At 38.0% G+C, this 16,689-nt stretch overlaps 1 protein-coding gene across 3 annotated transcripts in view; it reads right to left on the bottom strand.

Moving 5' to 3' along the window:
- The window catches only part of BABAM2 (BRISC and BRCA1 A complex member 2), a 166,858-nt gene that overhangs the window by 147,915 nt on the left and 2,254 nt on the right, over positions 1–16,689 (bottom strand). For all 3 annotated transcript variants that reach the window (XM_068676618.1, XM_068676616.1, XM_068676617.1), the window contains 2 exons: positions 16,266–16,425; positions 426–502 (listed from right to left, as the gene is read on the bottom strand). In XM_068676618.1, the coding sequence (XP_068532719.1) occupies positions 426–502; positions 16,266–16,393 (205 nt within the window). In that variant the 5' untranslated portion in view covers positions 16,394–16,425. The remainder of the gene's footprint in view (positions 1–425; positions 503–16,265; positions 16,426–16,689) is intronic.

The following is a 16,689-nucleotide window of genomic DNA, read 5'->3' as shown; positions in this document are numbered from 1 at the left end:
TGGTAAAACATAGCAGTTACTATTTAGAGATAACCTAATAAAACACCAGACTGTCTTTTGCTGTATCTTACTAGGGAATTCTTATAAAAGAAAGAAAGAAAGAACACCAAACATACACGAGTGAGACTATAAATGGCCACTGTATTGTCTTAGTCACAACATTTATTAGAAAAATTTGGGAGGAGCTTGAGGCTTCTGACTTTTGGGATTCATGTTTTCAACTTCGTTACTATATTAAGGAAGGCTGTAAACTTATCTTAAAAAGATATTCTTACAGTTACATTTTGTTTTCTTAGAGATGAAGCTTTAAAAAAAAACAAATCTTCTCAAAATTCATAAAATTAGTTACAGACATGGTAAAATTTGAAAGAGAAGACATTGCTGAAAGAAAGGCCAAGATGCAATAACAGTAGTTTTAAACTTACATTTGAGTGTTTCTCCAGCATAAGGGATATGCAGCTTAAACCGATCACAGCTAGGTCCAGGAGTCAAGGATGTACAGCTAAAATGAAGATAACAAAAGAATGTTTTAAGCTGTTACAGATTGCAGCAGATGCTAACATTACTCTGCAGCAAACCAATGACTGACGAAGTAACGATTTTGTGAAGACTAAAAATCCACATCCTTACAATCTGGGAAGAAATAGAAGGTAGGAAGGATGCAGAAGGCCCATTCACTCCTGAACAGCATTACTCATAACATCATAAGAAAGTTTAGGATCTGTGCCACCAGTCCTCTTTCCCATTTTAACACAAAACACACATAAAAATGCTGTTTTCAGAATGTTATTAGAACATCCACTGATCAAAGCCATCAAATTTTCTACATTGTATACCGTTTTGCAGTTGACAAGTCTTTACACATACCACAGTTAACATGGTTGCATGCTCCCTATCCTGCCATCCCGGATAAATCTTACTTTTAACACATCAACAATTCAGTCATCTTTACCTATTTTAACCTTTAGTTTTTCTATCCTGCAAAGTCTCACAGGAAGCCTCCAGGTAAGCATGTTGCAGAATCTGGTTGGCTCTGACAACCAGGCACAGAGGTGATAACAGAGCTGATAACTCCTGTGTACCTGAATACTGCAATGACTGTTGGGTCCCATGGTGATGTGTGAGCATTTTACCAGCAGAAGAGTGACTGCTCTGTTTAGGGTCTAGGCTAGAGATGACTATTGCATACCTTACAAGTCACGTACCAAAATCAAAAATTCCAGCTTTACTGAGAAAAACGATGACATGAATTGTTTCACTGGCAGGAATGGCAATGGTCCCTGGAGCTCTCACCACTGGAGGCCACTGGGCACAGGACAGGCTCCTGTAGCATAACTGCTGGAAGCCCTTAGCAGTCCGTTGCTTTCCATACCCAGACATCCTGCTTATCCAGCAGTCTCCTTGCTGGTCTAATAACACTGAGAATTGTTTGTAGCCCCAGCACAAGAGCGACACTTGTTAAAAGCCACATAAAGCTCACAATGAAAGAGAGGCCTACTAGACAAAATAAACTGTGAAAAGAAGTTAGACAAAGGTAAAACAACTTCCCTAAGCTCAAGTATCAGATCACTGGCAGAGCTGTAATACAAACCACTGACATCGTGAACCAAACGATGTGTTTACTGGGCCACACACACAGCCAAAGCAAAAAGAAAGGAGTATGTCAGAAAGCACAGAAAAAAATCAGATCCTACACTGCAGACACAACGCAGTAACTCCTGCAGCTGTACCTGCCTTAGTGCAGAAGCAGCAGGAGGACAAACAAGGTATTGCTCATTTGCACTAATACACTCGACGTGCCATTTCCAGCAGACACCGCCGGTACAGTCTCTTCTCTCTTTCAGCTTCCAAGCTAGGGAAACTACGTGCAGTGCCTTCGGATTGTTTGTATTCAGTAAGCTACATTGACAATTTAATCAAATTTGTGCTCACACATAGCTTCATCAAAGAGGAAGCCACAAAACTACAGATAATTAATTTCACTTGTATTTCTATAAAAATAGACAGAACATCAGCAATTCACTTGTGTGCACCTTGAATCTAACACGGGTAACTCGCAGCCTGGATTGGTTCGGCAAGAATACACTGTGCTATTTCAGTATCATCACAGACACGAGATAACTGTCCTTGCGAAGAGAAGCAACAGATAGATGTCCTATCTTCACCCTAGGAAGGTTTTTGCAACATCTTGTGAGCGCACTGTGCTAAACAATCTACAGAAACATGATTCAGATACAACTATCAGAAGTGTACAGATCTGGCTGAAAGGCAAGTTTCATGAGAGATTAGTTCGCATCTTGCTCCATGCAAAACGCACTGGTGGGGGGGGTTCTTCTTGCAGAACACTATTGAGCATGTCATTGAAAAGCTCTGACAATGGAAAAGAGATGTTTTTTAAACCTGCAAATGATGCCAATGTGAAAGGGAATGCAGCACGCCGGATGACAGGACCAGAGCTGAAAAATATTTTGATTTCATGCTCTACACTAATACTTTTTGAATTACGTCTAAATAGGGCTTAGCCAGAACAAAAAGTATCATTGCCCTCACTGGGAGTAAAATTAGCTTCTGTTTAAGAACATACAAGACCGGAGACCCAACACAACAGGAGTAAGGGAACCACATTTTTTCAAAGATGCATTTTATTAGCAGGTGAGAACAGCAATAAAGGAATGCCCACTGTTCGAGTGTTTTAATGCCTGTGGATGAATCTAACAGCTCTAAGTATGAGAGTTATTATCTACTTTCAAGTCATTCCTAAGGCTCACATCACATAAGGCCAATTCTAGGAAGCATACAAAATAAATCATTTACAAGTTCCAAACTATATCTGCAACATCACTTAATATTTCATGGCAGTTTGTTTCACAGTATCACAGGCCACAGTTATTTTTTCCAAAATAACATTGTTATTAGCTTTTCAGCTGAAAAAAAAATCGGATCCTGCAAATATTCTACAATCCTTTCTTTCAGCACAATGGGCCATTTAGAAATACTTAAGTACAGCGTTCTTTAAAATTAAAATAAAATAAGCTTGATTTAATGGTAAACATCCCTACAAGCAATACTAAGAATTTTTCCTAGATTATAATACACTAGAGATGTTTTAAATTTTACAGGTCCAGAAGTGATGAAAAATGACAGTATTCAGGTGTTTGATGGTTTTATTTTATTTTTGTTGTTGTTGGTGATGTGTTTTTTTTGTTTGTTTGTTTTGTTGTTTGTTGTTTTTTTGTGTGTGTGTGGTTTTGTTTTGTTTTGTTTCAGACAAATTACACTCTTGGACTAGGCTATGAAAGAGACTTCAAAAATTGCAACAGTCTGAGCAACCAAGCATAAAAACTTACATACATCCATTTGGAAAGAGGCAGTTACTTTGTAGTATAAACAGTAAAAGAACATAACTCTTCAGGCAAATCAAAATTTTGGTACAACTAGCAGCCTGTCTGTGGCCATATCTTTACCGAGAGTCAGAAATAATGCCATGGATATGGGCATCTCCTCTTGCCTGAACTTCCTTAATGCGCAGAACCTCACACGTTACCTGACCCAGAAGCTCAGCCTCTATCCTCTCCAAAATGTAAAATTTCACATTCGATGATCCTTTTACTTAATATGGCCTCCCCAAAAGTGACGCTGAAGAAGAATGATATGACAAGGTCTTTGTTGTTGTCCCATCTTCAGAGGAAATTGATAGAACAACAATATCTGGTGTTGAAAATGAATTTCAGAAGCTGACTTCATCTCATGATGAATAGACGTGCTACCTATTCATGGAAAACATTACACTGATTTGCATACCTTCATCTAAGTACTTAATGCTTTACATAGGAAAGCCTTGAAGCAGAGCAGTAATTAATGTTCTGATGCTCAGAGCAGTGATATGAATGTCTTCTTCCCAGAGTATTTCAAAAGCATCTAGAAAGGCAGTTCTGGTTGAGCTTAACAACAAGATTCTCTTACACCAGTATATCAGTAATTAACTATTTATAATCTGTTTTGTTAAATATAAATAAAGGTTATTCCCCGTCTTTCTGGGCTACTTTAATGTTTTACAAGATTGAAGCCACAATAAGGAAGACTCCTATATCCCCAGATTTCAGTGGGACTCTCCTATCGACTAGTCACCTACAACCATCACCTGAAAGCGTTCCCAAGATGAGCAGTTTTATCGTACCTTACCTGGGCCCTAGTAAAACCTTACCCAAAAATAAGTTCTATACCACATCACAACGAAACAAAAGCTCAACTACTTACCACCTTAATCCTTAAAGTCTGGAGATGACTGGTTATTCTATCAAAAAAAATAAAAAAAAAAACACTCCTTTTATCCCTAAATATTATATTCCAGTCTGAAGCTCGCTTTTAAAATCAATCCTGAAACCCTGCTGCTTAGAATCATGTAATCCACAGCAAACGTTCAAAATCATCAACAGAAGTACAACAGCTCTATCAAAGAAATAAAATCTTTTTTTTTTAAACTGGTGATAGAAGTGTATGAGTCAATATTCATGCCAGATTTGATGACTATCAAACTTCTTGATTAGAAAGGTATGCGATGTGTTTAGTGATTCAAGTCTTTGTTTTCCAATCATACAGAAGCTTTTATGTCGTTACCACCTGAAGATAAATCATCAATGAATTTCACTGTGCAACAGCAAAGAAAATTAGACTAAGAATCTGAGCCACTATGACTTCAGGAACTTGATATTGAGGCTGCCTAACCTGAATAGCCAGAGATGCAAAATCTCCTTTAATGTCACAATGCTCAGGTTGTTACAGCTGCTGTTCTTGAGGATCAGTATTTGTTTAGATAAAGGACAGCATTCGTTGTTCACTGGGCTATGGATTTGAAAGCCAAGGCTTCACACAGCAGTAGAGGTGGCAAACACTGCTAAAACACACAAATTGGGAGCAACAAGGCAAAGACAGTTTTGGCCACTGGCTGTACTCCTAACCATTCCCAGCTCCAACACACCTAATGTAAGTTTCAAATAGCTCCTGTATATGGCATAGAAAGACATTGTTAGGGAAAAAGGAGGTCAACTTACTCACAAGACTCTTTCTGGCTACAGTTATCAAGAAGCAACCACCTTCAGTAGCCAGCCAGTAGCCTGAGCAGAAACCCCAGCACCCTGGCATACAAGCTAGCTGCCATGGATAGAAATTTCTGAGCAATAAAGCATGAGTGCCCCTGGTAACAGGTGAACTGCCATGATTTAAATAGCAGCAAAGGAACTCTGGAGCTTGACCACGTGTGTCCCCCTAGTAAAGGGGGAAAGAAGAAAGTGTTGGTTGTTTTATTTCTTTTTTTTTCTCTCCATAGGCAAAGTCAGAAGTCCACCAAAAGCTTGTATTCCAGCATTTGCCAAGAAAAAAAATAATAAATCAATGTTAAGCTTCTGTGGAACAGCCTTCGTAGAAGCCTTTAGATTCCTTCTTCCCATCTCTGTAGATGGGGATCTGCTCCAGTGTTCCTTCCTTGAAGACATAATATTTCATCCCATTTAATTAAGAATTAATTGCAGAACTCACAACAGATGGGTAAGTCATCTACAGAACCATTACGAATAATTACAAGTAGGAAGGAGAGTGAAAGGAAGGCCAGCAGCAGGTGACAGTTTTAGTTTTATTTTTTAAAGGGATCGGAAAACAGAAAATTGGTGGAAATCACAATTTAGAAAGCTGACATGAATGGGAAAAACCCCTATCACAGTCCAACTCCCTATCACACACAGGGTACAAACCTTTAAAGAGTTCTACAGATACACAAGAGTAACACTGAGCAGCTGCTGCTGAAGAAGAACAGATCTAACAAAAATCCTGTCAATTGGGCAAAATTTGAAATGGGGGAGATATTCTAATCAACTAATGCTCACCTTCAGTTCCCCTTTTTTTATACAGGCATACATACTACATAACATGTCAGAAAGGAACTTCCATTTAAATGGTAAAACTGTATAACACCGCTTCTGAGAAATATAAAGACCCAGCCACATTTACAGTGATTGCTACTTACATGTATATTTTCTTTAAAATATGGAAATCATGAACCCAAATCAATTATTCCGAACAACTTTTTAGGATTTAGAGCCACTGTTTTCACAAGACTCATTTGTACCCTAACTGGTTTGCTCAAATGTAGTATAAAAATTAAGCTATACAAGAGGTCTACTCTTGGTATTGCAAAATAGATGATGATGATGTTGATTTTCAGTACCGTTAGCATGGGTGATGCCCCATAATTGCAATAGCATTTCAATTCATAGTTGGGAAAGTCCAACGTGTCACCAGATACACCAAACATATTCCCAACAAGACCTCCACCTGCTATAAGTGCTGATTTTCCTATAGATACATAGGAATGTTTTCTTGTGTGCATTGAACCTTAATTGGGACTTTCAGAAAGGAGTGGGATATGAGGCAGAACAGATAGCCTAGGAAAACCACCCCTCACCTTCCCACTGCACCCATGGGCATATTCACCTTTTATAAAGAGTAAAGTTCAAAGAGCTATTTAAAATTAATTCAGCTGCCAGCAACCTGTTTTCACTAAAAACAATAGACAAAGGCATCTAATGACTACTGTCATTAATAAAACAAATTATAGCAGCTGTATCTTTGCAGTAGATGCAGATTTGCTTAATGTGAATGGGGTCTTTGCCAAAACAGATGTTGCAGGCAGGGAAAGCTTTGGGCCTGTTTCTAGAACTTGAAACCTTTCACATCTGCCACGATCTTGCAGTAGCTGTCCCACAATCTCCCAAAGTACTGCTGCCTCTGCCAGAAGACATTCAGCCTAGCCTCTACAGGGAAACTGCAGAGGGGGGAGATGAGCATGCACACCTATATACATTTTGATATAATTTCAGGGAACTTCTATGTAAATGAAAGCATGCACAAAGCCCAAGACTGTGATTCGGTTAGTACCACAAGTTCCTGTTCATTTTGCCTAGGAAAGCTGCTTTTAGTACATTTTTTTTCCCCACTCACAGTACAGGTTGGAAATGGCCAGTGCCAAAAAGAATAACGAAGACAGAGTTGCTAACCAGCACCAAATTTAATATACTTGCAAGTCTACTTGCAAGAAAAGCTCTGAAGAGCAAACTATCTCAAAAGTCTGCATTCATAAAATCCCCAAAGTTTAGGGTTGGAGCTCTCTATTGTTGGGAGCCAATTCTGATACAAATTGAGAAAAATAATTAACAAGCGACAAAGGAAAGCCGCCAACAAAATGTGCTTTAGAAAACATCTATTACAATCAAACTCATTATTTTTGTAAGCAGGATCTTTTCTACTCTTGTAATTGATTGCAACTCCCCTTAAAAACTACACACGGTGCACACACTCACCCAAAAAAATGGTAGACACCAGAAAAGGGAAAATGAAATGAACAAGCAACTGGAAAACTAACAGAAACTAACGAATTGCAATGGGATAAACTTGTAATGCATACTCCAGTGGACTCATTTTGATAAATAAACTAGCAAATTCACAGCATCATAAACTACCCCTCTGCTAAAAGTTCAGGCAAAGAAAAGGCACTACGTTATTGTACTTTACGACCAGTGTATCCCAAATTCTTGGAATTCATAAGCAAAGTTTTAGAGGAGAGCATGACAGAAGATGCACCCTTTGGATTTACTTTATCTTCTTTCCCTCCTGTCAAACTCAAACTCTTGTTTCGTATTTCCACAAGTGCCATTTAATTATGTGTTACTTTTTAATGAACTAGAACTTAATCATCTCTCATGTTCTACTGCGCAGTAATGTGAATTCGGTTTCTGAAGAAAGAAAAAAATCATACAAGGTATGTTTTTATTTTATATTACTCAAAGAAAACAATTCTTTGCCAAGTATGAAATTACAGTCTACCACCTGGAGTTTCATATCTTTTCAGTGTTCACAGAAAGCATATTCATACAGCATGTCTCAAAAGCCAAGCTATTATAAACCTATGTTTTATTAAGTCAATTAGTATTGCTCCCAATACTGCCTGTAGTAGCCATAAATGACTTAAGAAAAAAGAATTGGAAAATACTGGAAAATACTAAGCACAAGGACTAAGAGCATAGTCCATGTATATTTATTTCCCCCTTTAACTAACCAGACATTACTTGGAGGGGTTCAGTGATCCTATATCCTTTCTTTTCACTTTGTCTTTCAAAGTTCACATCCAACTGCATATTGTAACAGCTTCCTAGTCACAGATCTCTAATTACGTCGTTTGCTGATTTTATAAAAACTCTGAGAAGAAATTACGTTAATGCAGCAGCCAAAAATTCAGTTCTTTGGATGTGAAACTTAAGCTAAGCAAGGACCACCACATTTTGAAATTTGTAACTCCATAGCTTTCAGCTGCATATACATTCAATGGGGCAACTTTAAAATGCATCTAGAGGACCTAATATTAATATGAAATATTGCAGAACTGAAGACAGCTGAAAGCCTATTTTCCATTGAACAAAGAAGTGACCATCCACAATAGAGCAACAAGTACTTTGTACTTGGAACTTTGGTACCTTGAACACATTTTTTTCTTTTTAGGGAAATATACTTTTTTTTTTTTTTTGCATCTTTTCCATAATAGAATTCTATGATATCCTTTAGTTAGTTAAATTTCATTGGGATTCTTTTATTTTGCAGTAATAAGAACACCCAATCCTAGTGGTCTAGTTTTCTTCTTTCACTTCTGTACCACATATTAGGAAGATGAAAAACTGTGATGTATATTTCCATGTGAATTCATATCAATTCCTTTCTCTCAGGAAAGACAAAAAAATATAATTCCTTGTTATCATTTTTTCTTTTCTATGGATTACTGCGGAAATTGACCTTTATCTCAAGACTGAAATCAGTACCTTCAATAAATATATCAATTTCATGAGCAAAAGAAACTCTTTTCACTTAATATTAGTAACTCTAAGTATTCTTTTCAGATGTTTACTTCCAGTTAGGTAATAGTTGCTTCAAGGTATGTCTACACTGTGCAAAGCAATGCCAAGTAAGTGCCCAAGCTACATGTCTCAAGAAGCAGTGTAAAATACCTTAGGCATAACACTGCATTGGTGTGGTTATTCTATTTCCAGTTGAACTTAAGATATTACACCATCTTGCAAATCCAGTGCTGACCAGTTACTTGAACTGAAAGAACTAAAGGAGGAAGACCTGGACAGATTTACAGCATGTAAACAAGAGCCCTGGCTTTCAAAAAGTGTTCCATGAGTTACCAAGGTACAGATGGTCATAACACATATTTAAATAAATTGCTAAGGTACTTCTTTCCAAATGTATTTGGCACATACATTAGTATTAAAACACATCAAGCTCTCTTTAAACAAATTATAAAAGAAACAGTTGGCACCCATACCAAAGAGTTTCTTCTCTTTGTTACCAAAGCACAAAACTGGTAGAAACTATATTCAGTTTCTGCTAGGTCACACAAGAGGAAGTCACTCATTGTCCCAGCCTAATACCAGCAAAGACATACCGTGCAGAATTTGAACTGAACAAATCTGAAAAAAATATGTCTCAAGTCCAAGTTGCACAATTAACTAATACTATCTTTACTTTTTAAAATCATGTACTTACTCATAACACTGAAACTGACAAGCACTTATTTTATTTCCTGTGAACAACTTCCAAGCACCTTGTTTAAAATTGATATTAAGGATGCTAATATTTTTGGAGAATATTTGCAAAAACATTAGAAATTGTATATGAAACACTGAAAATTAAATTAAGACATTTATTTTTGTTCTCTCAACATCCAGAAACAAATGCAGAAGAGAGCAGTCCTGTAAACAGTACCTCTTTTTGGCCCAGCACAGAAAAATTCCCAACCCTCTCGTATTGTCCCATCAGAACAATAGAACAGGCTTCAGCCTGCTCAATTTCACTTGAAAACCAAAACTGATAGTAGTACAAACTACCAGTAATCAGATTCCTTGTAGTGAATAAAGACACTTGTTATAAGAAGCTGTGATGAAACAACCTACTCTGTAAAAAAGTTTGATTTACCCAATATAGCAGTAAAGAACATAAAGACCATACATTCCCCAGAATCACAGAATGGTTTGGGTTGGAAGGGACCCCAAAGATCAGCTAATTCCAACCCCCTGCCATGGGCAGGGACACCTCCCACCAGACTAGGCTGCCCAAAGCCCCATCCAGCCTGGCCTTGAACACCTCCAGGAACTGGGAATCAACAGCTTCTCTGGACAACCTGTGTCAGTGCCTCACCACCCTCTGAGTGAAGAATTTCTTCCAAATATCTAAACATACCCTCTTCCACTTGAAAACTGTTACCCCTTGTCCTATCACCCTGGAGTCCCTCCCCAGCTTTTCCGCAGGCCCCCTTTAGGCACTGGAAGGCTGCTATAACATGTCCCTGGAGCTTTCCCATCTCCAGGTTGAAGAACTCCAACTCTATGAAGACTCCTGTCTTCATAGGAGAGATGCTCCAGCTGTTTAACACCCTGATGGTCCTCCTCTGGACTTGCTTCAAAACGTCCATGTCTTTCTTGTGCTGAACGCAAGGCCCCAGGGCTGCACTCAGGGCTCCAGGTGGGGTCTCAGAAGAGCAGAGGGGGAGAATCCCCTCCCTCACCCTGCTGGCCACACTGCTTCTAATGCAGCCCAGGACACGGCTGGCTTTCTGGGCTGCAAGCCCACATTGCTTGTGTTGAGCCAGGAACCAACATCAACCAGCATCCCCAGGTCTTTCTCCTCAGGGCTGCTCTCACTCACTCATTACCCAGCCTGTGTTCAGGTTTGGGATTGCCCTGACCCAGGTGCAGGACCTTGCACTTGGCCTTGTTGAACTGCACATTGTTTGCATGGGCCCACCACTTGTGCTGTCAAGTCACCAAATCCCTTCAAGTATACATTTTACTCACAACATAATTATTTAAAAAACTTTTCAGGGTAATTGCATTCAAAAGAGTCAGACTTGTTAAACTTTGTAAGCAAACAGAATGCACATGAAAAAACCTACCTTTAGATATACATGGGAATGATTGACTAAGAATTTTCTTTAATTAATGGAAGTAGAAACTTTCAGTTTAAATTAATCAAAGGCAAATGATAAAGTGAAAGCTTTAAGTAACTGCTACAGTACTGTAATAGTATTTCACAACTTAAAAATAGCATTAAATATGCATTTTACATGAGTATTTTATGAAATACGTTGAAAAGGGAAATGCCAAAAAGAAAGGGAAATACCAAAGCATATTGCAGTCTACTTGATAACACAAAAAGGCAAATCATTGCTGGAAAGCGGGGCAATAAAGTTAAAAATACCTTATATTACGCTTGACAGTGAATGTGCACATTAAAATCTATGCCAGGTAGTACAACACTGTTTTTGACCCCTCCTCATGTAGATTTCTTTCGAGAATGTAACTATTTGTAAACATAGCTCAGTATCAGGAAAAGAGGCAGAGATCAATGGACAGTCAGACCGATGTCAGGAACAAAGTACCAAGATGACTTACTACAAGCCAGTTACATAAAAATTCCACAACTACTTTAATCACAAATATGGAAGAATTAAGTATAACCAAACAAGTACACAAATTACAACTTTGTTATGAGTAGATATCTACAAAAATAGAATCTTAACATCTAGAATTGTAAATCATTACATTCATTTTGAAATTCCACCTGGCACAACACATCAAGTAATTAAAAAAATAAAGTTTGTTGAGTAAAAATAGGCTTGCAGTGTAATTCAAGGTTCTATCACGGGCTCTCAAACAGCTGTATGGAAAAAAAGTTCTCAGAGGCAACCACCACAGATATGTCTTGCACCACTGTAACAAGCCATAGGAAAAGCAGCTGCATCTTAAATAATAGGATTCTACATTATACAATAATTAAACAGCCTTTAGATAGGAAAATGTCTTCTATTTCTGAATTACTTAATAACCACTTTTCCCTATTCAACCTCTTTCCCATGATTAATGTATGTATGTATAAACGCAAAGAAAAATGCCGTAGCCATAATCCAGCTGGTTATGTGCAGATTTTAATATCTAATTAAGATGGGTTTCAAGGAGACACCATTGGAGATTAACTGAACGATGCAGTCTATGGCATTGACTCAATTGGCAGCAATATTTTCTTTGGGTCTAGAACAAGGTAATATCCTATGCAAGAGTCAAATGCTTTGATCCATTCTGACATCTCAAAGAATGTCTTTTATTAACGCAACAGAGATGCCTGCCAGGGTTTTCTTATCATCAGAATCAATGCTGCTAAAGGTGCTGTATTTCACATGTGATCTAACACTAAGCTTCTATTTCTGTTCACCGTGGAGCCCTTTTGACAAGAAAAAAGATAATAACCCTGCAGACTTGATAAAATTCTACTTCAGGTAACTATGCACCACCTAACTTTTCAATGGAAACAGTAATAAAAAGTCTCTTTCCTGGCATGCCATTTTGCTGAGCCCAATTAAGGTGTACTCTTATTTCTTTACTCACCGTGCACCAGCAGTGGCCATGTAATCCATGTGAACAGAACTCGATCCTGAAGGCCCTACTCATAGATGTAAATATGTGTGTCTGATGAGACTAGTACTGTCTAACGAGTTTGTAAAATACACAGACATTACGGAACCGTAACATGTTATTATAAATTATTTACATACCCAAAGACTGCAAAACAATAGGATTTCCTTACTATGATCTATTTCTGTCCCACACACTCCAAGCAAAGCAAATTATCATATCATAATTCATGCTTTTAATCTAACATCAGCTCTTTAATACAATTTATAACACACAAGTCAGTCTTAGCAATAAGTTAGAACAAGCGCAAAGTTCCTTACTAAAAGCATCTGGCACATAGATTGGCTCTTCAAATAATTAAAGACTTTATATATAATTTTTGCCACTTACAAAAATCAAATGACGTGATAGGCTGTGAGCTTGGAATGCAATCTTGCACCAAGGAAAGGGCAATTCCTTCCACTTTTGAGTTGAGAATGAAGGAAACAGAGCACTGAATAGGCAAGGGGCTGGAGATGCTACTGTATTCAATATGTTGCCATTGTTGTGAACCAGAGTGCCAGTTGCAATTGTTGCCATTATTCTTGTGAAGCACAGTGCCAGTTTCTAAAACTTCAGAATGAGAATGAATGATCTGTATGAGAATGAGAATGGATGGGTCTGTATATTTCACTACACTTTGTGAAGCCCTGGTTGGTCAGGGAAGCAGAGTACCACATTAACCCCTATTTTGCTATCAGAGTAACAGTGTGGTACATGGCAGTGAAGCAGTTCCTTGCCTCAACTTTCTCATCAGTATCAATGCACCCAGAAGCTTCCAGAAATCTTTGTTTTCAATGTTAAAAGCTGTTAAGATGACTACCTCAGAGATTTTATCATCTTAAGGTTATGTCAATTGTTTTTAATCTTCCACACAACCCAAGAGTTAAATCATAAAATATCTGCACATTTTGTGATAAGGTTAAGCTAGCCTGTGGGGAGATGTTCCTTTCATACGTCAATAAACATAGCCACTATTCCAAGGAAAAGTTTACACACAGACAGTACTTACAAACCATCACATTCACTTGAAATCAATAATTGTTTTTTATTTAATTTCAGACATTTTATCTAGTGCCTCTTCTCACCATCCAGTTCCACTTTTTAAGTGCAAAGCCTGATTCAGCCCCACTGAAACTGAAGGGAGTAATGCAGTTATGATTCTGAACCTCACCCCATTACCCTAACATAACCACTCTCCTCATTTCTCTCTGTCCAACCTCTACATTCTTACACTTCTGTTTCTTCATGCCATTATTACCTACCTTTATCTCTGCCTCCTACTTCCTCAAAATTGTCATTTTTCTTTTTCCAAATAAGCTTAAAGTAGAAGTACACAGGAGTTTGAATAATTGCATTAAGACAGGATAGGGGAATAGAGTAGACTAATGATTTTCAATCTTCAGACACTCAGAGACCTACAAAATTCTCCCTTAGAAGCAAATTTAAATCTCTCAACTTGGGTGAGTTTGTGGGTTTTGTTATTAATCTTGAGCATCTCAGAAGGTCTGTGGATTTCCAGGGCTCCTACACCAAAGGTTAAAGACCACTGAAGTCGATATTGAGTTATGCATGGGACTTCTCCAATTCTGTGATGCACCCGTGTTACATTCTTTAAGTAATTTTATACTGCTCACATGCTAAGTGACATCATTAAGGAATAAATCACACGGAACTTCCACAGTGATACATAAATTCAGAACATTCTACTACAAATAAGTCATAATTTCTTTGCGACAAATAAAGACCTGACCTAAAACTGCACATACGTGGAATTTTACATTTAAAAGAAATTTCAGTGAGTTGTTTGGTAATGAACCATGCTTCAGAATAGCAGCTTAGATAAACTTAGTTGCACAAGAAATAACACCTTAAAAATATTCTCACATAAATGTAAAATCTTGGTTATGCTAACTTCAGCTCTTAGCAACATCAAGCTATACAGAAACTTCAATGTAAAAATGAGGTGTATTTCTGTGTTCCAGAAAAAGAAAAAAAATATTTCTAGCACTTGCATATAGCAGAGCCCATGCCTTTAAACAAGATGTAGGACAAATCTATCTCAGGGGCTGTATTTGTGCTCTACATTCCATTTCAATACAGTTACTATAGAATTTGAATTACTGGGTTTGGCTGACAGGCATAGCTGGGGGCAGGTTTTTAGTTTAAGTTAAAGAATAAACCCTTGGAAAACGTTCAACAGTTAGCAAAGCAAACTCAAGATCACCTCAGTAAGATCACTGGCTGAAAACTTCAGACACTTAGTAAAAACCTCTGAAAAGTTAGCTAGAAAACACTGCTTTATTTTTATCTATTATTTTAAAGGCAACATAAGCAGTCAGTGGGTGCTGAGCAAAACCCTTATCTATGTCATGACAAGCTGATGCCTTCATTACCAGATTACAGCCGTGCTTTCTCTCTAGTTTTGTTTGTTTTTTTTTTGTATTCCTTTTTCACAGATTCAATAGGAGCAATGTAAGATAGCTCCCATCTCAGCCTTCTGAGATCAGTTCAAGAGAAAGCAAGGCCGAGTGTGAAGCAAGAGCTGCGGACGCAAAACTGCTCAGTCTGCCTTGCATAATTTGCGAGCCTAAATGCCAAACCAGACAACACAAGAAGTCAGAGCTTCTTAGACCTCCAAGCAAACCTGCACTCTGTCACAGCACGCTCAAGAAGAGGGAATGATTCTTTTCAAACCAACCATAGAACTCAGACCTTCCTGAAAAGGCATTGGAGCTACTGGAAAAGCACCTCCCAGACTGCCCATGGAACCCTAACAAGGCAGACTACAGAAGTGCATTAAGCTGTTTCACTAGAACTAAATTCTAAACAATAGTGATTTACGGTGGTTCTCAAGATCTATTGGACTAAGCTATCATTCAAAGTGATACACAAACGGCTAGCTTGCATCCAAGTGGTGATTTAGATACCTTACAAAGCTGAAATAAGTTCAGGCTTTGTACTCCAGTCTCAAGGAAGTACCTCAGTCAGTGATGTGGTTAGATGCCCAGCTCTGGAAGAATAAAGCAATTTCTGATACCTCTCATCTGAACAATTACCAGCCACCTCGAGAGTCTCCCCTCTCTGCACAACATCCAAAGTAAAGTCTACGTTTAACATATCACTTCCCCATGTATTACTCACAGAGGTTACACATCAGAGTCCCTTCCCACATGTGGGCCCCAAGCTTCATCATCTTCTGAGACCTACCATGCATCCTTCTAGAATTAAAGCTAAAAATAGTAGCTTGGCCTATTTCAAACCCTACAGCCACTTGACGTACTGATCTCAATGAAGGTCAGATAAAGGTGTTTTTTTGTTGTTGTTGTTTTCTTATTTACCATATTCATGACTGTGGTAAGGTCATAAAAATTTATCTTTGAGATTTTAATTTACAGAAAAGATTGAGTAAGCAAGTGATAAACAAAAGGAAAAAGTGTTTATAACTATCTTGCTGCTGAAAACCAGCACTATCAAGTGGCAGTGATGGAAGTGTCTTAACAAGATTATTATTGCCAACAATATGACAAATTAAATTCCACAAAATATAAAATGGTAATGAGAAAAAAAAAACAATCCAGATAGTATGTTACTTCCAGATATATTGGAAGTGTTTAAATACTTGTTGACCTAATAAAAATGAGTCCTGAAAAGACATCTGAACTGTTATTAGGGGTTGGATGTTCTTTTTGGATAGGGAACTCAAACACTTACCCAGATTTCAAGTCTGTAATGCGTAAACAATTAGTAGCATCCAAGCCCACTTTCCCATTTCTGACCACACTGGAAATGAAGGGTGAAAGAGCCGGAGAAATTCTGTTCAAGGCAACCTCAGGTGACATTTTAGGGTGTTCCTCTTTCCTCTTGTCTTGAGCTGTATAGGAATAAGGGAGAAAAAAAGTTACTGATTGCTATGGGACCAAGGGCTTCACGCTCTCTCCATATTCTCATTTGTAACATCGAATACAACTACGATGAGTAGAACCATAATCAGTATTAATTCTACAGTACTCCACTAGGTTGCTACTTACAGCATTTCAGGTTTCCTTCAAAGGCTTGCACTACCTTTCTTTCAGTGATATCACCACGCTCTGGAAGGCATCCTCAGGCACAAAACTCATCAAGAGACCCATATATA

Source organism: Anas acuta, chromosome 3, assembly GCF_963932015.1.
Source record: "Anas acuta chromosome 3, bAnaAcu1.1, whole genome shotgun sequence".
NCBI classification, from domain to species: domain Eukaryota; kingdom Metazoa; phylum Chordata; class Aves; order Anseriformes; family Anatidae; genus Anas; species Anas acuta.
The sequence above is the reverse complement of the archived record's forward strand: the minus strand, read 5'-3'. Positions and strand labels throughout refer to the sequence as shown.